This window comes from Diceros bicornis, chromosome 2, assembly GCF_020826845.1.
Source record: "Diceros bicornis minor isolate mBicDic1 chromosome 2, mDicBic1.mat.cur, whole genome shotgun sequence".
In the NCBI taxonomy this organism is placed as follows: Eukaryota; Metazoa; Chordata; class Mammalia; order Perissodactyla; family Rhinocerotidae; genus Diceros; species Diceros bicornis.
The window spans coordinates 11,776,630-11,803,136 of NC_080741.1; the positions used below are offsets into that span (position 1 = coordinate 11,776,630).

Below are 26,507 nucleotides of genomic sequence, written 5' to 3' on the forward strand. Positions count from 1 at the left end.
GAGTTCTTATAGTTCCAGGTGATAGGGATTTTTGTTTGTTGTTATGAATTTTTACTTTTATTATCTATGATCAGAGATTGTGAGTCAAACTATTTCTGTTTTTTTGGATTGCTTTGAGATTTTCCTTGTGAGCCATTATGTGGCGATTTTTTTTTCCTTTAACATTCTCTGGGCACTTGAAAGTATGTAGCATTCTGATTCTGAGTGGAATTCAAAGTTCTCAGAATGATCTACAAGACCCTGTGTGTCCTGGCCCACCATTGCCTCTCTGGTCTCATCTCCTACCCTGTGCTCCCCCAATTACTACATTCCAGCCACACACTTCATGGATATGCCAGACATACTCCTTACCAGGCCATTGCACTTGCTGTTTCCTTTGCCTGGAACACTCTTTGCTAGGGATCCATATGGTTTCTCTCTCCCCTCCATCTAATTTTCACTCGGATGTCACTACAATGTGGACTTTAGCACTTTTCAACGTCTAGCATACATTTTTACTAACCACCCCCCATCCCCACCCCTGGATATAAGCAACGGTTGGATTTTTTTCTCTTTATTCACTGCTGTGTTATTTTTCTGATAATTTGGAAGGTTTGTAGTCTGTAGTTCTTTAATTAGTTATCTTTATAACTTTAAGTAACTTCAATATTTTGCTTCTTGAGTGTTCACCTGTAGACCAGTATCTGTTGATTATGGAGGAAAAAAGAAATTAATGTGCTTATATTTACTCTCATCTGCCATCTTTCCCCTCTACCACAGGGCACAGATTGAATATGTTAGTGGTAGTTGTTAAAAGAATAGTATTTTTATAGTTGTTTTTATGGCTTTAAATAAATGTATTGTGCCCAAACCTCTATTATTACTTAGTTCATTTGCTTTGAATCCATACTCCTTCCAATATCCGAGAGGAGGAAATCGGCCTACTTTGTTGCCTCCGCCTGTTACCTGTGGTTGTATTATCATTATTTCTACAGTGTCAGGATTTCTAATATTTACATTCAGTTCTATAACTTAAACGTCCCATTTATTTAAGTTTAGTTCTATATTTAAATGGAATCAGTGTTCTCCACTATCCTTTATTATCATGGCATTTGATTGATTGCATTTTGTTCTTAGGAACTGCCCATCCACAATAAGATAAGGGGCTTTTTCCGAAATGTAAGTTAATATAGTTTCCTTCATTGAGAAAGTCTTACTACCGAAAAAAAAGTCAGCTGAACTAAACAGCATTCTTAATGATCTATGTAATTACATTGGTGCAAGGTCTGCTGTTTTCATTGTAGACCAGTAACAGTTTGTGGATTAGCACTAGTCTGTGGACCACATTTTGAGAAGCACTGTTTACCTAGAGCTTAAAACATGCATTCTGGACTTTTCAAAGTCTAATATCCTCCCAAACAATGCAAGGCCTTAGCCCACTTTAACTCCATAACCCCTTTCTGATATATATACTGTTGTTGTCATGTATGTTAGTTCTGTATCTGTTCTAGACTTCACAGGCATTATTATTTTATACAGTGAGTATTAATTACCCACGTATTTACCTTGAGTTGGTCTTTATTCCATCCTACATTTCCAAGCTCCCATCTTAGATCGTCTTTCTTCTACCTGAAGAAAGCCAATTAGTATTTTTTAATTTAGAACTGTTTGGGGGCAGCCCAGTGGCGTAGTGGTTAAGTTTGTGTGTTCCGCTTTGGCGGCCTGGGGTTCACAGGTTCAGATCCCAGGTGCGGACCTACAGACCACTCGTCAAGCCGTGTTTTGGCGGTGTCCCGCATACAAAATAGGGGAAGATTGGCACAGATGTTAGCTCAGGGACAATCTTCCTAAAGCAAAAAGAGGAAGATTGGCAACAGATGTTAGCTCAGGGCCAGTCTTCCTCACCAAAAAATATATATATAAATAAATAAAAATAAAAAACACTTTCTTGGCTATATAAAAATTAAATATTAAAAAAGAAAAGAACTGTTGGTAACATGATTTTTATTTTTTAGATTGTTTTATGTTTTAGATTATTTGAAAGTATCTTTATTTCATCTTTACTTTTGAAAGATCTTTTCATAGAGTATAGAATTCTTTCAGCACTTTGAAGATATTATAATAATATTATTAATTAAATATCTTAATATCCTGTGACTATAACTTAACCCTTAAAATTTATCACTCAATAAAAATATTTTTTAGCAGGCTTATGACCAGAAGAACATTAGGCGAAGAGTTTATGATGCTTTAAATGTGCTAATGGCAATGAACATAATTTCAAAGGAAAAAAAAGAAATCAAGTGGATTGGCCTACCTACCAATTCTGCTCAGGAATGTCAAAACCTGGAGGTAAGTGAGGAAAATCTGTTTATAGATAGTAGTTTGCTTTACTTTACATCAGAGGCATTTTAATTTAGAAATACAGTCACAATATTAAAATATTCCTAGTTGTTCATGAATACTATGTCATTTTTTTTAAACAGACTCTTCTATGTAGAATTTTAGAACTGGAAGGAGCTTTAGAGAGGCATAGTCTGGTTGATGTCCTGATGAAATGGGTGACATAGAAATTAAATGAGTTAATTTTTTACTGTTCTTAGAGAAGATCTTTATTTTATTCTAATTTAATTCTGAGCTCTCGCCTAATAAATTTCTGGTGACTCATGTAATAGAAATGGTATCTTATTTGATGAAATGGTTGCTAATGCACCCCCCTAGAAAATGGGTCAAGCTGGCTGTTTATTTCTTGTGTGTAAACTTTCACCTTTGACTCTAGAATCGGAGGCAACAGAATGGTGTCTCAGTTGTGTCTGTGTCAGAATGGATAGAGTGTTCAGCTTACATGAATTATGAGATGATGTGTGCGTTGTTTATTCTGTTAACTTGAATCGTTATAGAAAATCTTTCCTAAATGAGCATGTGCCCTGACATACTGTTTCTAAATTGGTTTGACGTAATTTTACTGTCATGGCTATAAATGTAATAAACTGAGGTTAAATATAGCTTATAGAGATAAATATGGTTGATTTCCTGTTTTTCTCGGTCCCTTTTCCCCCAGAGCAAATAAAAAATTATTTGGTATTATCATACTTGTGGATGGAGGGAGGAACCAGACATTGATCAGAAGTTATAGAATAATGTTATTCGTATACTACAGTGGCAGTGTCCTCCTCTCCTTCGATAGAGTGGAATTTGAAGATCATTTTAGTTACCAGTATTATTAAGCTGACAACAAAGACTCAATAAGCAAAAATCTATTAGCATCTACCATGTGCTTAACCAAAGATTATACAAGGCAAAAATCTCTGAACCCGAGGAGCTTTCATTTTACTTGAGGAAAGGAGAAATGTAAAAGGTGTTACCAAAAATGTGATTATTCCCCGGGCCAGCCCAGTGGCGTAGCAGTTAAGTGTGCGCTCCACTGCGGTGGCCTGGGGTTCGCATGTTCCAATCCCGGGCGCACACCAGTGCACCACTTGTCAAGCCATGCTGTAGCAGCGTCCCATAAAAAGTAGAGGAAGGTGGGCACAGATGTTAGCCCAGGGCCAATCTTCCTCAGCAAAAAGAGGAGGATTGGTGACAGATGTTAGTGCAGGGCTGATCTTCCTCACCAAAAAAAAAAAAAAAAAGCGATTATTCCTATGAAGAAAGTGTGTACAGATTCTCTGGAAAGGGAGATAAGGAGGGCTTTACTGAGATAAAAACCTCCGTGTGCTCAGTCATGAGGGAGGAGTAGGAGTTTGCCAGGTGGTTTAGGGCAGGGAGGGCCTCCCAGGCAGGGCGCTGCATGGGCTGAGGCAGGCATCAGAAAGCATGCCCACAGCCGGGTGTGGCCAGAGCACAAGCAAGGAGAAGGGGGGTAGATTTCTAAGTGCTAAGCAGTTGGGACCTGATCCTATCAACAGTGGGAGGCTCTTGAAGAATTATGAAGAAGAGAGCTGATAGGATGTGTTCTAAAGGATCACTCTGCCAGTGGGTTGGAGGTTGAACTGGCAGGAAGATGAGGAGGGAAATTGAGGGGGTGGATTGAAGATGGTCGTTGGCAGTGAGGTTGGAGAGGGGTTTTGAGGTGGAATCAGTACAACTTGGTTGGATGTGGGGCCTGAGGGCAGGTAGGGCTTGGCCGTCACAGCTTCAGATGCATCCTACAACATGTTTCCAAATGTAGAAAGCCACACAGATGTTACAGTGAATCTTGAGTGATTTAGGATTAAAGTGTGGTAGTAGTTAGAGGAACAATGAGAGGAAACTTCTGATGCAGACTAGAGTAGGTAGGGAGCAAATAAGAAATACTCTGTTGGAGTAGATGAGAAAAATGTCTTATTTGATGTCATTGACTTTTGCCCAAAGAGACAGTGAGGAGCTCATCTACAAGGAAATTCTGACCCTAATATCTGTTTCCTAGGTAGTTGTAAGAGGAAAATAATAGTTGTTTGAAGCTGAGAACTTTGTCCCATAAGCATATTTCTTACTGCAGATAGGAATTGTGTATTGACTACGTAGGCTATCTGTATTAGCAGCTGTGCCCATTTAAAAGTCAGTTAAACTGAGATCTTAAGTGAGATCTTACCTCATTCTTGGTGGGGAGGGTAATACAGCAGAATAATTAATAATAGGGTCTCTGGAACCATACGGCTTAGGTTCAAGTTCTGGCTCTTGCCACTCACTAGCTGTGTGACCTTGGCCAGTGACTTAACCCTCTACGTCTCCCTGTCCTTACATGCAAAATGGGTAGCAGTACTGACCTCGTAGGGTTTTGCGCAGATGAGTTAAGATACTGTGTGTAAATGCTGAGTTGAGTGCTGGCACATAGAGTGAGTATTCACTATATGTTATCTATTACTCTGATTAGACCTTGAGTAATAAATAGCAACAGGTACTGCATACCAAGTATTCGTTAAGTGAGTGGATTTCATTATTGATAACAGTTGGCACAATTCTGCTGTCTTGCTTGCTTGATTACCTCACCCTCCACCCCACAAAAGGTGTGATTTGCCTTTATTGATGTTGGTAGTTAAAATGGGGTTGAGTTTCTCTAAGGAAAATTCCTGATATCTCAGAATTAGGACCTGAAAAGTGAGCAGTACTTTATACTCCACGTATGCTCATGTTATTTCGTAACCTGTGTTTTAAAGATAGAGAAGCAGAGGCGGATGGAACGGATAAAGCAGAAGCGGGCCCAGCTGCAAGAACTTCTCCTTCAGGTAAAGATGCGGGGGATGGCCTCATTACCTTCCCCACCTGTGTTCTGCCTCACCACGCACTTGCTTTTAGAGTCAGTATTTCTACTCTGGGTGCCTTTGAGTAGTGTCTGGTGGGACCACACTCGGGCAGGCTCCCCGACATCCGGGCTCGTCGCCGACCCTGTCGTCTGCCTTATAAGATGGTTCTGTCTTTTGCCATCATCAGGGCCCCACAGCAGCTCACCCGCCCATGTGTGACTTCTATTATGCAACAGTTTACTGTGGACACTTGTCCTTATTCTGAACAGAAACTGTCAGGAGTCTTTTTGGGTGTGTTTATTTTAGCCCTAATTTGGAATATCAAGAAGTAAGGCTAATTTTAGGTGCTTTGAGTAAAACAAATCCACCTGTAACACTTATTATTAAATGACAGAATAATATGAAGTGATTCAATAAGCTTTGTAGAAATACCAAAATCTAAAACGCATTTCTGTTTAAGAAAATTAAATTTTATAGTGTAATAAGGATCCGTATATTTATACTTTTTTGGATAATTGCCTAGGATTTGGATGATTTTTAAAAATATAATAGAGCCCTTGTATGAAATCATGTGAGGTAAAATCACAGGGTAGATGGACTTTTTTTTTCTATTTTTGGTAATTGCAGTTGGTGTAAAAATTCACTTTGAGCAGTACAGTGGGGCCATTTTCAGTCCAGTCAGAAAAACTTTGTAAAGTGAGCCAGAGCATCTTGATGCTTTTGCTTTCATCAGCAGATTGTCTTTATATGAAATGCTTTCAACCCATCATAAAATCCACTCTGATTTGGACAACTGTAGGCCCTGTGTAATTTTTGGTGTAAGCCACTTTTCAGAAGTAATGGTAGCAATAAGTTACCAAATATTGTAGCAGGTGTTTTTCTAAAATACTTTATCTAATGAACAGAATATTTTAAGTATTCTTAAATATTCCAGATTTTTATTTTTCACTTTCTAGATGCTTATATTTGTTTTTCTTTCACATTCATGTGTGAATCAGGCCAGAGAAGACCACCTCGCCCTTCCAGAGATGTGGGTAGGATCTGAGAAGGAAGGAAGGGAGGAAACAGGACCAGGGCAGGGGAGTTGTGGCAGGTGGAGCAGAAGCTTTCCGAGCGTAGGAAGCTCCGGGGGGGATGTTCCATCCTGATGAGGACGTTTCTTTCTTTCTTGCTGTGTTCTGTCTGCTTTTCACACTGAACACTGTGGTACCTACCTCAGGAGCTACCGCTGGAGCAGGCATTTTATGTATTTCTCATATTGGATTCCCAAATAAGATTTTATTTAAAGAGAGTGTTCTGCAGCTTAAAAAAAACTTGGAAGCTGACAGTTTACTCCTGTGCTCCTTCCTGTGGAGTTCTGCCTTCTGATAGACCTGCCAGGTGCTCGCCTCTCCCGCCTACACTGTCACCGCCTTCCCCCAGCTGCTTCTCTCTTGTCCCTGCACAGGTATCTGTGGAATTTCCCCACCAACTCACCGTCCCTAAGCTGTATGCTGGCCTGCCTCGCATTTCCTCAAAACCTTCATGGAACGTTTTGAAGCTTGATTTTTGGCATATGTTATTTTTAAAAAAGCTGTTGGGGGCCGGCCTGGTGGTGTAGTGGTGAAGTTCGCGTGCTCCACTTCTGTGGCCCGGGGTTCTCAGGTTTGGATCCCAGGCATGGACCTACGCACCACTCATCAAGCCATGCTGTCGTGGCATCCCATATACAAAATGGAGGAAGATGGGCACAGATGTTAGCTCAGGGACAATCTTCCTCAGCAAAAAGAGGAGGATTGGCAACAGATGTTATCTCAGAGCCAGTCTTTCTCACACACACACAAAAAAAATATGTTGAGCAGTGTGCCTGTAGTTATCTGCTTGTTTATCAGAAAGAATGGTGCTGGGCAAGATGGCCCTCATATGTGCAGGACTTTCCCATCTCTAGATGGCCAGCACAAAGAATGAAGTTGAATATTTTTCCCCTGCTCATCTATATACAAGGAACGTTGTATTTTTTTAAGTCCTAAATTTCTTTTCCTCTACTGTCTCTCAAACCAAATGTTTATAGAAGATTTCAACTGAGGGGCAACCTACCCATCAATATTTATAAGAGTAGGTATCTCTAAACATTAAAAAGAAATTCCAAGTCTAACTGAAAATGGTGACTTATGGTCTTCTGGTGACACACAGCGTATCCTCCCAGTGTTTTGTTTTTCCCTTTCATCAAATAACATTTATGAAGTTATCACAGAAAGAAAATTAAACAAGTTGTCCTTGAACACTAATAATTCGCCATGGCTTAGCTAGCTTAATTTGTTGACAAGTTAATATCACAACTCGCTGACATCACATGACACAGGTAAGCTTTACTTCCATGTCACCAGCTCTCTTGTCCTTGGTAACTAGGGGAGGAATGGTGCGAGTAGATTATACCTGCAGATAATCCAGATACCCTACTTTTATCTATATGATTGTCCTTTTCCAGCCCTTAAGCCTTTTCCAGAGCTGTTCAGCCTCTGAAATAGATGTTAATAAGCCTGGAAAAGAACAAAAGGCTGAAGGAAATCAAAGTGCAACAAATAAGGAAATTAGTCCAAAACAAATGCGAGGTGATTTTTTTTTTTAACTATCAAAATAACAGTATGTTATTACTGCTTTCTTCACCTGAATAATCTTTGATGCTATTAAATGTACACAGCATTAAACAGTGAATCATAAATATATAAGAACTCTTATCACTGTTTATATCCTTCCCATACTGAGGCCCTCCCCTGGTGCTAGGGCCACAAAGCTGGGCAAAGTTTGGGAGCATCTCCCCAGATACTTTTTCTAGTAGGAGGGAAGAGAAGGCAGGCAGAAGAATTCAAACATTTCATTCTTCTTCTTAGTTTTACAGTTTCAGCGTATTTTTTCCCCAATATGAAGTGAATTAAGCAATGCAAGATAGCCTTAGTTCTTTAGCAGCAGAAAATAATGAAGAAGTATAACTTAAGTAAAGTTTGATAATAGTATTGATAGTGATAGTTTTTTTTATAGTGATTGATATTGGATAGTGATTTTTGGACATACTGTTAGGGCTAGAATAAATTGGTGTCCCTTTTGTTTTGTGCATTTTAAGAGTAAATGTCACCTTCTAGGGAGATAGCACTCAGCCATTTTAAGATAATAATAATCTTTATCAAACTTCAGTTAAGGCCCAGAACCTAAAATAAACAATCCTAGGATAAGATTGCTAAAACATAGAAAATAACTTCATCACTACTGGGTAAGAAGATGTAACAAGCTGATGAAAGGGAATGAGGGGCTCTGAATTCAGGAGCTTTAAAAACCAGTGTCTGTTTCATGAGCAGATGAAAAACTTGAGCTGCGTAAGGTCTCTCTAGCTATGGAATTCCATGACACATTTGCCTTAGTAAAGGCGGGGCGCAGTCACTTTCTTTGACTTTTGACTAATGGTTGTAACTAAAAGTAGCAGCAAGATTCAGTATAAATAAAGATCCAGGCCTTGATAAATGTTACAATCAGTGCTAAGCCTCAGTTTCCTTATCTGGAAGATGTCAGGTTGGGGGAGGGTTGGGCCAGATTCCAACTGTGCCCTAAGGATGCTGAGGAATTCTGCAGAGATACCCTAGGAACCAGAGCGGGGAATGAGGGAGAGCTGGCAGGGTTCAGGACTCCTAGCCCCATTGCAGCCGCCAGAGCAGTGCTGCTTTCATCTGCTTTATATAGTAGGTGTCCCATAAGATTGCATTTGAAGAAAGTGTTCTGTGGCTTTATATAGTTTGTATATCCCTGGGCTAGACAATCTAAAAGACTTATTTATTTATTTATTTATTTATTTATTTTAATAATTTTATTTATTTATTTATTTTCCCCCAAAGCCCCAGTAGATAGTTGTATGTCATAGCTGCACATCCTTCTAGTTGCTGTATGTGGGTCGCAGCCTCAGCATGGCTGGAGAAGCGGTGCGTCGGTGCGCGCCCGGGATCCGAACCCAGGCCGCCAGCAGCGGAGCATGTGCACTTAACCACTAAGCCACGGGGCCGGCCCTAAAAGGGTTATTTAACCCTAAGCTCGCAGAAGTCTGTGTTAGATGAATGGAAAACGAAAGTTCACTTGGTGTCACTCTCTGTGTGTCACTCTAAGAAGAGTCGCAGGTGTCACTGGACTCCCTCCCAGATTTGTAAGATCCTGTTTCTATGAATAATGGAAACCATGGGTCCCATTATTTTCATTAAGATGATGTTAGACACCATTTAAATGTATATTTTTTCACTTGAAGTATATTTATTGAGTTGGATCATTCTAATCTTTTTCTTAAATGTTTTAATTAACTCAGGTGGAAAGCCTCTTTAAACGCTCTAATTTTAAACTATATTTTAAATGTGTTTATCTTAATTCATTTAATTCCAACTCACTTATCCACATTAAATGACCTGTTCATTTTATTGGTCATTACAGCAAATCGCTTTCAAAAACCTGGTGCAGAGAAATCGGCAAAATGAACAGCAGAACCAGGGCCCTCCAGCTCTGAACTCGACCATTCAGCTGCCATTTATAATCATCAACACAAGCAGGAAAACAGTCATAGACTGCAGCATCTCCAGTGACAAGTGAGTGGGGAGAGGCAGGGCTGGCCTTCTGCTGACAGATTCCTGTCATTCGCACAATAAAGAAGGGTGTACTCCATGGTCTGAGCCCTCCAAAGCTGGCCTCCCTGGGTCACATGAGACACCTTTTCAAACCTGGAGTGCTGTTATCTGCTAGTGCGCTTCATCACTCACCCTCTGCAGCCCCTGCCCTGTGCCGGGCACTGTGCTGCCTGTGTAATATGCGTAGTGGTGCCTGGACCCGGTCCATGGTGTGCGTGGGTGTGCATGGATGTGGTAACTCTGGGCAGGTAGCTGCAGTAGACCATCCATGAGGGTCTGGGACAAGGGGGGGTCACTAGTGAGTCACTATCACAGTTTATTGTGGAAATATTTTAGATCAACATGTGGCATTAAAGCAATTATTTCTCGGTTTTGCTCTATTGTAGTTGAGTGTGCTTTTGTTTGTTAATGAATCAACAGACATGAAAATGCTAGATGTGTTCTCTGCGTTCTTTTTTTCTTATTTATCTTATAACTGCAAGTCGGTACCTTTTGACCCCCTTCACCCACCACCCACCCCCTGCCTCTGGCAACCGCCAATCTGTGCTCTGTGTTTATGAGTTCAGTTTTTTTATATTCCATATGTAAGGGAGATCATACAGTATTTGTCTTTCTCTGACTTACTGCACTTAGTATAATGCCCTCGAGGGCCATTCGTGTTGTCTCAAATGGCAGGATTTTGTTCTTTTTTATGGCTGAATATTCTGTGGTATATATATTTACACATATGCCACATTTTCTTTATCCAGTCATCTGTGGATGGACATTTAGGTTGTTTCTATGCCTTGGCTCTTGTAAATAATGCTGCAGTGAACATGGGGGTGCAGATATCTTTTCGAGATGGTGATTTTGTTTCCTTCAGATATATTTCCAGAAGTGGAATTGCTGGATCATATGGTAGTTCTATTTTTAATTTTTTGAGGAACATCCATACTGTTTTCCATAGTGGCTGCACCAGTTTACATGCCCACCAACTTTTTTGAACATTTTAACTAAGATAGATGGTAATATTCATCATAGCAAGTGAGAAGTAGCAGCTTTTAAAATATAGAATTCATTCATAATTTATTTTATCCTTCATGGAAACAGCAGTGGTCTCCAAGCTGTGACCAGTATCATGAGACAGTTAAGGATATAGGGTGTAGGGTGAGACAGACCCAAGTGTGGGTTGTGGTTCTCCTATTTACTTGCTCCAAAGCTCTGTTTTCCGAAGAACAAATGAGGATGATACCAGGGCCTCTGTCACTTCTTAGCCTTGTTGTGAGGATTACGTGAGATATTGCCTATAAAGGCTCTGACTCAAGGCAAGCACTTTATAAACATTAGCTGCTGTTACAAGGAGTCAGCATATAATTTATCATCTGAATTGGGATACATTTGAAAGCAAAAAAGGTCTCAGTAATTACATGAGTACCACAGGCATAGCCCAGGGACTATCCCAGGGAGACGGGAACTCAGGTTCCCTTAGAGCTGTAGCATTACCCTTGGGCTGTACCATCTCTTGTTTTCCCGCTCTTTTCTCTGGCAGTGGTACCTCCCTGTCTGTCTTGATTGCATACAGAGATTCTGGGTCACTTAAATTAAGAAGGCATTAAAAAAAGAAGATGAGGGGCCAGCCCGATGGCACAAGCAGTTAAGTGCGCGTGCTCCACTGCAGCGGCCCAGTGTTCGCCGGTTCAGATCCCGGGTGTGCACCGACACACTGCTTGTCAGGCCATGCTGTGGCGGTGTCCCATATAAAGTGGAGGAAGATGGGCATGGATGTTAGCCCAGGGCCAGTCTTCCTCAGCAAAAAAAGAGGAGGATTGGCGGATGTTAGCATAGGCTGATCTTCCTCACAAAAAAAAGACGAAAAACAGGAGGAATTTCAAAAGTATTTGAAAATTAAGACTACAGACACAATTAGAATAGTAGGGACCATGCAGGCTACAAAGTCAGAAGATGTGTGTTTCAGTCCTTCCTCTAGCTATCTAATTTCTTAACCTCTCTGAGATCTCATTCCTTCCTCCGTAAAAGTAAGAATTGTAGTATTTAACTGGCTGGTTTTCGAATGTTACAGATGAATTCGTAAAGGACCCAGCCCAGTTGTCAGTAAATGGTAGATGTCTGTATCATTATTCACACACTTGCAAATTCTTTGCAAAAACCTATGTCTGAAAGGACTGTTAACATATTCTCATAAAACTGAGAATTATAGAGAATAGATAACATATTTGCAGGAAAAAAAAACTTAGAATTGTAGTTACTCTGTCTAGTTAGTCTCTTGTTTTGTGGGGAATTATTAAATTCTCTTCTTTGGTTAGTCTTCTAAGTCTAAAAAGAGTAGCAGGAAAATTGGAACCAATGGCCTAAGGGAATTAAGGATTCTCCTCACCCCAGGCTGGGGTCTGGAAGGTTCCATCCTTGGGGGTTACTGACTCAGGCCCTTTCCTGGCCCTCCGCTGAGTGGAGAGGAGGCGGCTCTGAGCAGCTTGTAGGAGCTCGTTAGTCAAGGCAGGTCCTGAAGCCTGTCTATTAGTTACTTTGGTGATGTAGTCTTTTCACCTTAGTTAGCCAGGAGGCTTTCCCACAGTGAGGATTAAAGTCACAAAACCATCTGCTTTTAACATATGCCTGGAATCATCCTTGTGGCAGCCACACACTTAAGATGTTTTGTGTTTTTTCCTGAAAATTTGTTGATGTACTTTATTCAAATTCATATACTTCAAATAAAAATGGCATTTTGCTTTAAATTCTAACAATTGCCCTGATCTAAGATCTAGCATAAAACGTTTTACCTTCACATGATTTTAGTAGAGGGAATTTCATGACAAGGTAAACCACCATTGTCCCAGAACACTCACCTGCCCTGTGTCCCTGCGGGTCTGAGGCCTGGGGGTGAAGGTGCCCAGGGCTGGCCTAGGGGTCACAAGGACTGTCTCTTGCTACAGTGGACTCTTTATTGAAAGAGGGCAGCTGGGCATCCTGATTGGTACTTCTCAAGAACATTTGGAAATGTGCTCATGTTACATGTGACACTTTTTTCTTAAGACATTTCATTCCTTAGGCCCTCAAGACAAGATGTGGGGATTGGTTCGTTTGTGAAAAGTCTGCCCTTTATTGCGTATCTGAAGTATGCTGTAGTTAACACTTGACTCGTGAAAATGAAGTAAGCGTCCAAAATGTTTTTTCTTCAAACCTAATAGGCCAATTCGTAGTAGAGATGTCATATATTAAACTGGAAAGGCTTTCATGACTGGAAAGGCTTTCTTGCTATTTTATCTTTTGTGACAAAGCTGTAGACAGCTTTGAGAAGTACTGGATCTAGACCAAAATGTCTGTCTCCCGTTTGCAACAGCCTGATGAGGACTGAAGTTCATGGACTTCTGTTGTCTGTCACAGGAAAATTGTTTTAATTGGGAAGTGGTTTATTTGAGACGTTGTTGCCCTGAACACAGCAGAATGTCTCTTCCTGCTCTAAACGGTAACAGTTTCTAGTACTATAGCTCAACGCGGGCCCTCATTCTTGTATGTAAAGTGCAGAGCACAGAACTACTGAGACCTCCCCAATGCCACAAAAAACCCCATCCTAACTGTGTTTCCTGACGCAGGTTTGAATATCTTTTTAATTTTGACAACACCTTTGAGATCCATGACGACATAGAAGTGCTGAAGCGGATGGGGATGTCCTTTGGCCTGGAATCAGGCAAGTGCTCTCTGGAGGATCTGAAACTTGCTAAATCGCTGGTGCCAAAGGCTCTAGAAGGTTATATCACAGGTATGTTAACTAATGCTCTCACATGTCCTCCCTGATAAATGTCAAATCCTAACTTGTTAAAACCTTTCTCATAGAAAATTAAAGTCCACTGTTAGCCCGCCCTCGATTCTGCACCCGTCCCCACCCCTCTGAATGTAACCATTCTCTTGAATTTCTTGTTCATCATCACTTGCTCTTCTTTTGGGATAAAAACACAGACAAGTAAACTAGAAACAATTAATTGTTTAGTTTTGCCTACTTCTGACCTTTCTATAAATGGAATCATAGTGATATGTACATTCTTTGGTGATTTGATTTTTTTTTCGCTCAACACCGTGTTCTTTAGCTTTGTCCACATGATTCAATGTAGCTGTAATTCATACACTTTACTGCTGTATAGAATTCCATTATATGAATGTCTCACAATGCATTTGTTCATTTTACTGATGATAAGCCTTTAGTTTTGTTTCCAGTTTCTTGAGATTAAAAGACAGTGCTACTTTGAACATTCCTTTAACTATACCCTAGTGACCCTGTGCAGGTGTATAGAGTGATGCTGGGTCAGAAGCGGGTGCATCTTCACCTTTACCAAATGATGCCAAGGGTTTTCAATTTGATTTTACCAAGTTACACTCTTGCCTACAAAGTGGAAGTGTTCTGTTTTCCCAGTCAGGTGGATGTGAAATGGTATCATTGTAATTTTTTTTAATTGAGATTTAATTCACATGCCATAAAATAAACCATTTTAAAGTGTACAATTCAGTGGTTTTTAGTATATTTACAAGGTTGTGCAGTCATCACCACTATCTAATACTAAAACATGTTTATCACCCCAAAAAAGAAACCCCGTATGCGTTAGCAGTCATGCGCTATTCCCCCATTCCTCCCAGTTCCTGGCAACCACTAAGCTAGAATGGATGTGTCCATTGTGGACATTTCATATAAACAGAATCATACAATATGTGGCCTTTGTGACTGACTTCTTTTACTTAGCATAATATTTTCAAGGTTCATCCATGCTGTAGCTTGTATCAGTACTTCCTCCCTTTTTATTGCCATTGTAAGGGTATTCCACATGTTGTTTATCATTTTGTTTACCATTCACTAGTTGGAAGACATTTGAATTGTTTCCACTTTTTGGCTATTATGAATGGTGCTGCTGTAAACATTCTTGTACATGTTTTTGTGTGAACATAAGTTTTCATTTCTCTTGAGTGGATACCTAGGAGTGGAATTGCTGGGTTGTATAGTAACTCTATATTTAACATTTTGAGGAACTGCCAGACTATTTTCCAAAGCAGTTGTACCATTTTACAGTCCCACCAGCAATATTGGAGGGTCCGGTTTCTCCACATCCTTCTCACCACTTGTCATTGTCCATCTTTTTTATTCTAGCCATCCTAGTGGATGTGCGGTGGGGTTCCACTGTGGGTTTGACTTGCATTTCCCTAATGACTGATGACGTGGAGCATCTTTTCATGTGCTTATTGGCCATTTGTGTATCTTCTTGAAGAAATGTCTCTTCAGATCCTATGCTCATTTTGCCATTTTGGTTTGGTTATTTGTCTTTTTACTATGCGTTATAAGAATACACTGAGTATACTTGAAAACAAAAACACTATGTTTTGCATGTTCTGTAAGTCAGATTTTTTTTCACTAATTCAGAAATCTTTATGATTGTCCTAATCCCTAAGACTATGGCATATAATTATATTCTGCATATATAATTTGGATATATAAACAATGCTTTTGCCTTTGCTCTTGCCAGTTTCCTTCATTTATAAATACTACCACCTAGAATTTCATGTCACTTTTTAAAGGCATTTTAATATTGTTTCTAAGGTATATTAAATCAAATATAAGCAAAGAAGTAGTTTTTATTTTGTTTTGTTTTATGGTTTTGGCCTTTTGGTTACAATACAAGTCTGTCGATTGAGATTTGGTTTCTAGGGGGTTTAGTTTTTCAGTTGGCACCATCCACCTCCTGCAAGTGTGACCCGCCCCGTCCTCCCCACTCTCTCCCAGAGCAGGACCTGCTGTTTTATTAGCAGCCCAGTCGTACTGGCAGTCCAGCAGGGTCTGAATAAAGGGCTTCCTCAATAAATCACCAGAACTTTATTTTAGCTTATTCTCAGTGAAAAGGCTCAGGGCTATGAGGCAGGCTCTGTGGTTTTGATCTCCTCGTGGCTTCATTTGCAGACGGGGCTACAGACTTTCTGGTTAGTTCAAAAGAAGAAACGTGTGCGTTTAGTGTGCAAAGGGACAGAATGGCTCTTGAATAAGATTGTGAGAACCACTGTGTGGATCCCATGATAATGTGAAAGAAATGTAGCCTTTTCAAAGCCATTGTGAAAAGAAAATCTAATGTTCACAAATGCTCACAAACAAGTAAATAGCTGTGTTCTGACGGAAAGTTTCCATATATACTAATTAATATTCAGCACAGGATTCTGGCTTAATTTTATCTTGTACAGACTTGTTCTTATTTAGTGTATTTAAAGTCTGTTATTCTTCTTAGAATTGAAGTTCTTTTTTTTCACAGCTGCCTTAGCCTGTGAAGAAAAAGGTTCACAAGACCATTCTAAAATTAATGTAGTCATTCAGTTTACTTTTTTCCTACATGGGAAGCCTCTCACTTGGTCCGACAGTGCCAGGATAGCAGAGTTTCCAATCCCAGTACACATAGTTTTGTAGTTACTGTGCAAAAAAAAAAGAAACTATTTCAATTAAATGTAGTAAAAGCTCATTTTGGCAAATTATATTTTCTGAGCATACATTTGTCCTTAGCTTATAATGAAAGTCAAAGAATTTAATTTTAGGCATGTATTTGTAACATATCTACCACCTATTTTGTAGACTCACTGTTGAAAGAGACTGTGCTCTTTCGTTCAGTAACATTTAGATCTTATATGTTCCAGTCACTGCCTTTATGGAGCTAACATTCTAGATAGGGAGACAAGTATTAAACAAGTAAAATTACAATAAGAATTGATCAAGGTTGTGATAGAAAAATATGGTATATGCATAGAAAATACGGAAAATAAGATTGCAAGGATATACCCAAAGGATTACTAAAACAGTAATGCCTGTCTAACCCGCATTAAAAACCTGACTGTATGTGACCTTTCAAAATAAGGGCTGGTTTGAATTATAAAGCAAAGGCTACCAGGAAAATGAATCAATCTTTGATGAGTAATAGCACTGAGTTCACCAGAGGGCCCTTGAAAAGATGGTGCATTGGAGGTTTTGGCAAAAACGTGTCCTTCTTACCTAAGATGTTTCTGATTGAACTTTCTCTTTACCTAGTCCTGGCTTTGGCTGTTAACACCCCAGTCAGAGTCTTCCGTGGGCAGGCCAGCAGGTGTCCAGGAATAGTACAGCTGTCACTGTACTCAGAGAGCTGCCCTCTTGAGGTCTTATTTAAGAAAAAAGAATGGGAGGGCCGGCCCCGTGGCTTAGCGGTTGAGTGCGCACGCTCCGCTACTGGCAGCCCGGGTTTGGATCCCGGGTGCACACCGACACACTGCTTCTCCAGCCATGCTGAGGCGGCGTCCCACATGCAGCAACTAGGACGCTGTGCAACTATGACATACGACTATCCACTGGGGCTTTGGGGAGAAAAAAGGAGGAGGATTGGCAATAGATGTTAGCTCAGAGCCAGTCTTCCTCAGCAAAAAGAGGAGGATTAGCATGGATGTTAGCTCAGGGCTGATCTTCCTCACAAAAAAAAAAAAAAAAAAAGAAAACAAAAAAGAATGGGAAAGAGTCTGTAATTGGTTTAATTTGAATTCTTTCTTGCTGTAGTCTACCTTCCTGTATTTGTTTTCCTGCTGTGTTCTAGAAATTTCTTTTTTCCAAGCTGAAGAGGACGTGGGTTCTTCCCAGGACAGGGGACTTGTCTGCTGTGGTTTAGAACAGGCTCCTCCCCTTCGGGTCTGTGTTCCCTTCAGGCTGCGGCAGTAGTAGATACAGAACCTGCAGCGCCTACACCTTCTGTTTTTGTTTTTTCTGTAGATATCTCCACAGGACCTGCCTGGTTAAATCAGGGGCTACTCTTGAACTCTACCCAGTCAGTTTCAAATTTAGACCTGACCACTGGTGCCACCTTGTCCCAATCAAGGTACGTATTTTTTCAGGGCTAGAAAGGCAGGCCACAAAGCACTGACCCTTCTGGGGGGAGAGCCCGCGAGTCACTGCCGGCACAGGCCCTGAGCTCACCAGTGGCACCTCCTTCCCCAGGTTTCTATTCCTCTGTTTTACAAAGCTTAAACATGCCACGTTAACGAGCCTGTGTGTTTTTAATTGTTTGCTAGTGTAAACCAAGGGTTATGCTTGGATGCTGAAGTGGCCTTAGCAACGGGGCAGTTCCTTGCCCCAAACAGTCACCAGTCCAGCAGTGCAGCCTCTCACTGCTCTGAGTCCCGAGGTGAGACCCCCTGTTCGTTCAACGACGACGATGAGGAAGATGACGAGGAAGATTCCTCCTCCCCAGAATAAAGACAGGAGAAGACCCACGTTTTAGTATTGATGCTCATGTGTGTTTTTAGTGTGAGCTCTTGTTTTTGAAATGACTGCTTCAGTCCTTGCCTTTGTTTGCACTGTGTGTTCAGTGAAAACTAGGGAAACACAATAAGCAAATCACACGAAGGCTGAGATGATAGAGATGAAGGTTACCATAGCGTGAATGAGAACTCGGAACAACGGAGCATAGATCACACCGCAAACAAAGCGTGTTTTCTGAGGTGATAGAGGGGATGGTCCCTGAAGAACTGGCAGCATGAGTGAAGCTCAGTTTTCTCTCGTGAGGGGGAGCATTGCGTCCCCCCGCATGTAACCCTTCGTAGAGTTGAGATTGCTCCCGTGAACAGTTCTGGGTGGTCTGGGTTCTCGTGTTCTCTCCCTTGCCTGGGTCGCCTTTACAAGGCGGAGATGCCCCTGAACAGTTCCTAGTGGGGGAGTTGTACAGGGTGGGTGTAGGTGGCGATCCTTGTGGGCAAAGGAGCACAGATTAAACTGCTGAACTAGTTGAAAGTCTAGTCGAGGTGCTTTACGCATCAGCTGCCTTAGACGGCTTCTAGAAAGGAGCGAGCGCTACTTCTTAAGTACTTAAGTGACATTTAGAATAATTTATAGTAAAACTGAAATTATCATTATTAGCCAATGCAGTGGTGCATAGAATTTTCTAGGGCTACTTCTGGAAGCCAAAATAGAATAGCATTTCCACGTGCATTAAATACTTTGCCAGCACTGCCTTTTGCCAGCATTCTAAATCTGGAGTTTTACAGAGAAGGAACTTGTATCTATAGTTTTAATCAAAGCTATGCATTTCTTACAGCTTTATCATTTAAAACAAAAACAAAAAAATTCCTATGACCGAATTGCTTGCTTACAGTTCCCTGCAGTAATTGTATGATTTCACCTAGTGTGCAATTTGTGAAAATGAACCAAATGTCATTACTCTTGTCTTAAAAGTCTATTTCAAGAACCTGAACAGCAATGTTTTCCTGTACATGTCATCTTTTGTACATTTTCATTAATCAAAATGACCTTATTGGGTTTATTCCTGGGTAAATCGCATTTCAGACTAACTCGATATTGAGTGTTTCATAGAAACACCAAAAAATGTTGAACACTCCAAATCATTGGATTTGTAGTAGTGCAGTGAATAGTATGTTATTTCATAGCCAAAGATGCGGCTCAGAACACTGCAGTGGTGTGTCCACAGTTACTGCCCCTCTGAAGAGGGGGTGTGGAAACATCTGCCACCACGGCCAAACCCCAACTTAATTTCACAGGAAGGGCTTGCAAAGGAGAAAATAACAATGGAAAGTTGACTCTGAATCTTTGACTTGAATCATTGGGATGTCCCCTAGCTTACGCATCTAGCATCTGTGGGCCCAGCCCCGAGCTTGGCCCAAATTGGTTCTTTTCTAAATCCCATGGGGACAGTGTGGGTGCCTTATGATGCCTTTTTAAAGCTCTGCCACTCTGCTTACAGTGAGCTGGAGGTGAAAGATTTGGCTGACCTACAATTTTTCTTAAGGTCATAAAACTAATACACAAGAACATACAACTTTACTTAAGTTCTTTGAGACAAAATTCGTTGTGTCAGAAATAAGCCATAGTGCAGACTCAGCGTGTTCACGGGGGGCAGAGAGAGAGGCAGTTTTTAGAGAATTCTGTCCAGCCTGAGTCTCTGGGGCACCCCTCTTAGGTGGGCAGGTGGGAGGAGTCCAAAACACTGCAGAGGCCACAGCGGGTCCCCGTGGCCTCAAGAGACATTTCTGACCTGCTCAGTCTGGTAAAACCCGATTCCCCTCCAAACTGTCTTTCAAGAGGCTGCTGCCTCCTTTACTAACCCCAGCCTTTCTCATCCCTGTACTTGAAGGGGGCTCAGCAGGGACCTGGAGAGGCCAAGAGTGACAGCTGGCTCTTTAGTCTCGAGAATATTGTACTCCGGGTCCCGAGACCTGTGCGTCAGCATTCACGACAGGTGCATTAATCATGACCGTTCCTCTACCGACTAGCAGAATCCTCGCCTGAGCCCTTGGGACCCCCTCCCTTCTCTACTCTCGCTCTCTGCTGCGATAGTGCTTTAAATTGATAAAATATGGTTTAAAAAAAAGCAACCAAAGACTCTTATCATTATTGGTGCCCCATCATTGGCCGTCCCAGCCATGAGTCTGTGGTGTTTGATGGGCAGTGGCCTCCGTTCCTCAGTAACGTGTTTGGGTTGCTGCTGAGGACATCTAGTAGTCACACTGTGGTCACCTTGCACGTCGCCGGTGTAAAGCCTTACCCGAGGAGAAAACTAGGTAAGATGTTTAGAAAGATAAATCCTGTTGTTGTTCTGTATCTCCCCTAAACAGATTTATCTGGGTCTAAAGTTCAGCACTTAGAATTTCATATAGAAATCAAAGTGAAAACATGTTAGGAAATCGTGGTTACAGCATCCAGGCTTCTGTATAGGAGTAGCACTTGGGGTTACTTGCACGTGCGCGCACACACGGACACGCGCACACACACGGACATGCTCGCACACACAGACACACACAGACACCCCTCCAGAGGGTGCTGGTCACACTCTGGGGAGCTCAAGAGGCCTTTTCCCCCTGAGGGTCAGTTTAGCCGTTGCCCTTTCAAGTGCGTAGTGTCCTTGAGTCAGTAAACCCTTGCTGCATTTAGCACTTGGCACAGGTGGCTGGCCACATTTGACCCCTAAGTGGCAAGGGGAACCCTGCCAGGGTCCACGGCAGCGCTCAAGGCACCCAGGGCCCGCCAGGCTTCCCTTCTCCCGTCCGCACTGTGCATCTGTCTCCTCTTGACCTTGCATGTGACAACAGGCAACAAGAGCAGCCTCAGTGAGTGTTGATCTAAACTGTGCCTTACGATCACGGAGGACTTTGGGGAGGGGCAGGAAAGGAGGCGCTAACGCTGATTCCTCACCTCAGCGCTGCCCACTGCCGCAGAAAACTGTACAGAAGATGACCACATGTTTTGTTTCCTTCAATTGAATTCTGTATAAAAGTGGTGGGGAGAACACTGTGTAGTTTCTGCCGTTTTACCAGGATGAACGAGAATAACTCCCCTCGCCAGCAAAATTTTCTTGTTGTAACCATACTCTGCCATACTTGAAAAATAATGCCAGAGTCGGTCCTCAAACACAAATTAGCCCCTATCAGATCATTCAAATGGAGGTACTTCACAAAGGGGTGACTTCACAAAGGGGTGGTTCAGGTTAGCCATGCAGACATCTGTAAGTCGGCCCTTTGCTAAATCACAGCTCTGTTGGCTACTTGGGTCATTGCTCCAAGTACAGATGTAACTTGGGCCCCTGTGACATCAGAACATAGAGGATTGGGTCTTGCTGGGGGCAGGGTTAGCAAAGGAGGGGAGCGGCCTCAGCTGTTTCTACCATAACCGCAGCCAGAGAGAAGCCTGTTTAGCTTCATCAGTGATTCTCTTCAAGGGCCCTTTAAATACCTATCTCGCTCCCTCCCCTCAGGCATATAAAAGAAGTGCCCTACCCAACAAACCTGTGAGGTAGACCCTAAGGCTGTGCTGCCTTAGTGGTAAGTATGGAGTGGGGCTTGGATGGTGAATGTAGAGTTAATCTGTCAGTAAGTACTCGAGTGAATACAGGACAGAGAACATTCAGATTGATCAGTGGTACGGAAAAAATGACAGGGTAATGGGACAATGGGGGAAAGGCTACGTTGGGGGTGGCCAGGGAAGGCCCCCTGAGAAGGTGACATTTGTCCTGAGTCAGACAATTGACAGACGGGTGTGTGTCGCATGACACGCACTTGGAGTCTGCTCAGTTCCAGGGGCCGCACTGTTCCAGTTTTAAGCATACGTTTTGGAGTCAGCTAAGGATTTTTAAGATTTAAAAGAAAACCAAACTTAGCTACCAGTAGTACCCATAAACCAAGAGAAGATTCTAACACCCATGAAGTTCTCACTATTAGCTTGGTTACCTTCCAGTTGAACCTACACCATAAAAAAAGTAATCACTTTTCTAGGTGTTTTCTTCTAGTTTTTACAAGTTATTGGATACATAAAGACTGACTTTTTATATTAGATACATAAAAGGTAATCTTTTATTCTTTTATTCTGCGTATGGTCAGGCTTTAGTGGAGTGAAAGACTACTTCAGGCCCCTTGTCCCCAATAGGTTCCTCATCTTCATGCACCCAAAGCAATGTCCCCAAGCACTGATGATCCTCATGTCTGTCTATTGAAGACCCATGGTGTGTGCCAGGGGCCTGCACCATGCCATGTGAGGGCCTCCCTGCCTCCAGTTCACGGTCTGTACAATGTTCAGTTCATTTAATTTCCACTCAGGCCAAACACTGTTACTCAGAAGAAGACCAAAGTTTGCTTAAGATTTTACCTTTTTAAAAAAGTTCAAGCCGAACGTCCACCCAAATTATAATATTTCTCAGGAATTAGCCCCCCTCCATAATCCAGATATCTCTGAAAAGTTATGCCTGGATAACCGTTGGGATCCAGTTTTCGCACATACATCTACACTCACGCTCTGCTAAGGAAGAAAAAGTGAAGGACGCAAAACTTAGGCCCTCCGGTTACACACCAGGAGTCCCTGACAAGTGCAGGAGCTTAACTGGCAGCAGCCATCCGTTCACCACGGTGTGGGGACAGGAGCAAATGTGTTCATGTACCGTGTAGTCCATGCAGCTCTTCTCTTAGGCAAGGTAAGATCATGTGCCATTCTTACATAGCCTTTGCTTTACAAAAAGGCCTGTAGGGCTCAATGCCACCTTGACGCCGTGCTAGTCCAGCAGATGGGACTCTGGTCCTCCCTGCTTGTAGCTGCACTGGAAGCCAATGTAGCTGAAAGGTAGGGGTAGGACTCAGCCCATCTCCATCACAGGTTTCAGAATGGGCGAGAACATCTCTCCCTGCCACTCATTTAAAACACGGAACAAGTTGAAAGCTTGGCTTGCCTAATGTCCCTCAGCCTGTCTGGCAGAGTCTGCACCACAACCCAGAATTATTTTTCTTGTAAGGGCCATATTGCCTCCTGGAAACCACGGCTTCACCACAATCCTTCCAGATGGCTTTTGGATTAGCATCAGCCAAGGAGCAGAAACGGGACTCCACTCATGAGTCCTAGCATGAGGCTGTGGTGTCAGCTTTGGGCCGCTCTCAACTCAGAGGACCTCAAGTGTAGACAGTCACACCTGGGAAGAAACTCATTCCTCCATGGGCAAGGACTGTCATGCACAGTGGTCCTTGGTAGGGGGCTTGAGAGGTTGTTACCAACTGACCCTTCTGTGCCACGTTAGCTTGTTTCTGTCCATGTCTGTCTCAGCAAGGAAGCTTCCCCAGATCATGTTTGGGTTTTAAAACCCGTCAGTTTGTCACTTCAAACTCACCATGTTGTGACTTACCCTGCGTCATCTTCAACATGCCAGGCACTGTCTGATATACAAGTGGTCTCATGATTTTACTTGTTCACAACTGGGGTCAAGGATTTTTTTCATACCAAAAGGTCACTGAGGACCCAGATGCTTCTCTGCTGGAAGGCTTCTCTGAGCACTGGCAGTTCTGTTTTTCACAGTAGAACCATGACAGGTTCCACCCTTCAGTGTCCTGAAAAATGGAACTACCAACTAGCCAACTGCACGGGCTGCTCAGGAGGCCTGAGCTCTGAGGCCCGCGGTTCAACACTGTGAGTTCCTCGAGGTACTTGGTTTACCACCACGCTTGACTCGTGGACGAAAAAGAGAAAGGCTGTGAGCCCAAATCACCAGTTTGTTCACCTTTTCATTTAGAGATGCTTTATTCTGATCATGTGCTGTTAGGTCTTATTTCCAGGAAATATAGTTTTGCTTTTTTATGCATGAAGGAAAACATCATGGTGCCACATGCTTTAACCAGTTTAAACAAGAGAAATAAGGAGAAAATGCAAACACCACATCTGACTTGCCTAATGTAGACTTTATTAGATGGAAGTACCTAACCTAATATGATGTATTATTTTGTAGCATCTCAAACTTTGTAAATAAATACCATTATTTTTATATGGAAATTTTATAGAAGAGCTATTTCTGTATACTTAATTATTCCTGGATTTTCTGAAATTGCTTCCAATAGATAATGGACAAGTCCTAAGCAGTGTTCCTCTAAGGATGGTTCAAGGACCACCTGCAGCAGAATCAATGGGGGGAGTTTTAAAATTTTGCATCCCTAGGACCCGCCCCAGACACTCAGAAGCTCTGGGAGTGGGGCCTGGGAAGCTGTATTTTTAATAAACTCTCAGTGATGTTTTTTGTCCATTAAAGTGTGAGTATCCTTGTCCATCCTGTAAGATTAAAAGAAGGAAAGAAGAAAAAAAGCATGTGAAATGAGTATAAGTTGTGCCTGAGAAAAAAATGTATCAATCAGACTGTTCTATGATTTGAATGAGATGTACTATAGAAAAAATAAATAATTTAAAATAACGTCGGTCTCGTTATTAGTGGGCTGATGGGGGATAGTGGATATTGTGGTGCCCTACCCAGCCCCCCTCCTTTAGGACTGAGACACTCCCCCCAGCCAAGTCCCTCCCCCAGGAATTGTCCTCAGAAGGGAACAGCCTCACCCGAGGTTACACCCATGCGCAGCCAGTGAGGGGTGCAAATGCCCAGCCTCCTTGCCCCAATTGGGGGCATCTGAAGGGCCATCCCCATGTCAGAGTTCCTTGTGGAATTGGCAGTTCCTCTGACAACGGCATCGTGGTTCAGCTTCCCCTCCGCCCCGTCCCACTTCCCTCGCTACTTTCCAGGTGGTGCTCCCCAGAGCACTCTAGTACATGGACGCCATCTGTCCCGCCTGTGATGGAAATATGTCAGATGTTTAAAAGCTTTTCTATGTTAGAGACCTATGGTTTTTCGTCGTCTTAAGGATACTCTAGAAAATAGCATAAAAAATAATGTCTTTACAGTCCCAGAAGTGATTGACCTGAATACAATATTTACGGAGGATGCCTTCTTATCGTCCCTTTACATCAACCCAGCGGGAGGGAGAACCACTGCAGTAATGAGTACAGAATGCCGTGCTCCCAGGCCTCACACGGAATTGCACCTGGCCTCAGGAGCCACAGTAGCCCCCCAGCACCTTCCACTTAAGCAATCTCTGCCTTCCTGGGGGACAGGTGGGATCCCTCGATGCCATCTCCTGTGTTGCAACAAGCTGAGCAGGGTGCATGGTGGGCACGTGGGCAGTCAGAAGGTACAGAAGGGTTTGGAGCAGTTGGAGGCTCATCGAATAGGAACAGGTAATGAAGAGACAGTAGGAAATGGTTAAGGAAGCACTCACTTGAATGTTAATGTCCAGGAAGGAAGGTGGCTTCCCATAAAGACTCTCACTTGAGCTCAATAGACCAATAAGTAATGGTGGTGGTATGGCATGTCCAGTGTTGAAGTGGGGAGTGGGGAGCAGTGCCCACTCTCTTATTCCCAGGGATTTCCTGGAGTGGTGAGCCCAAGCTGGTATGGTATGTCCTCTTTGCTCCTTCTGTCCCATAGTAGCCACTTCCTAGAGCCATTTGGTTCATGTGTCCAAGGACCCATGGGAGTAACCACTGAATCCTTTGGCCATGAGAAACTGCTTTTGCTATTGTGGCCACATGGGGGATGTTGTGAAGGACTGTTGGGAGTGTCATTGGTATGGTAGCCATCACTGCAGCCGCTGGGACACGTTGCTGACCAGGGAAGATGCCCGCAGAGTCCAAGGAGTTGTTTACTTCAATACCCAGCTTCTTGATGAGCTGGGCTTGGCTGAGGCGACAAAGCATCAGAGGGAAGACGGCCTTAACCAAGAGTCTTCTTCAGGGGACAGAACCGTCTGACAATCGCCTTTTTCAGTTGCTACTCCCAGCTTTCTTCCCCCTTTCTTCTGACAGGTGAACTGCTTCTGTAGTTCCCTACTTCTTCCATTTCTGTGTCTTCATTTGAGCTGTGGCTCCTCCGACTGCTGCTGACGCCCAAAGCCACCTTGCTCCTCCCCCGCTTTCTCACCTGTGAGGAGGGAGCCAGCTGTTACTCCTGGACGATTGCCAGATGCCCGGGGCTCCTTGATTACTGCCAGCTCCACCTTCCCGAGAGCTTCCTGCAGAAACTTGCTTTCAGAAAATCTCATATAAGACGCACTGTGGGGAGGGAAGGCCTGTGTCTGGGTGGTCGAAACCGATCCGACTAATGCAAAGTAGAGCTTGTCATAACCACTGTCTCACTTTCATGCAAATCACTTTTTGACATTTTTGCCGCTTGGGCACAGTGATTGTCACCCACCCACTTGCTTCTTGCTTGCCTACCTCCTACCTTGCTCACGGGGCCTCAAGTACTTTGACACCTACCGGACTAAGGTCAGGAGATTTTCTTCTTTCACCCCCTGACACTTGGCCATGGCCGCAAAAGCCAAAACTCAA

General features: G+C 42.6%; 1 protein-coding gene across 9 annotated transcripts in view; it reads left to right on the top strand.

Annotated features, from left to right (window-relative positions):
* The window catches only part of TFDP2 (transcription factor Dp-2), a 172,920-nt gene extending 148,380 nt beyond the window's left edge, over positions 1 to 24,540 (top strand). For 8 of the 9 annotated variants that reach the window (XM_058551811.1, XM_058551797.1, XM_058551860.1 and 5 more), the window contains 6 exons: positions 2,185 to 2,331; positions 5,118 to 5,186; positions 9,648 to 9,799; positions 13,429 to 13,595; positions 17,589 to 17,694; positions 17,888 to 24,540. In XM_058551811.1, coding sequence (XP_058407794.1) covers positions 2,185 to 2,331; positions 5,118 to 5,186; positions 9,648 to 9,799; positions 13,429 to 13,595; positions 17,589 to 17,694; positions 17,888 to 18,071 — 825 coding nt within the window. In that variant the 3' untranslated portion in view covers positions 18,072 to 24,540. The remainder of the gene's footprint in view (positions 1 to 2,184; positions 2,332 to 5,117; positions 5,187 to 9,647; positions 9,800 to 13,428; positions 13,596 to 17,588; positions 17,695 to 17,887) is intronic. The other variant, XM_058551805.1, reaches the window with a different exon arrangement.
* The last annotated feature ends 1,967 nt before the right edge of the window (positions 24,541 to 26,507 follow it).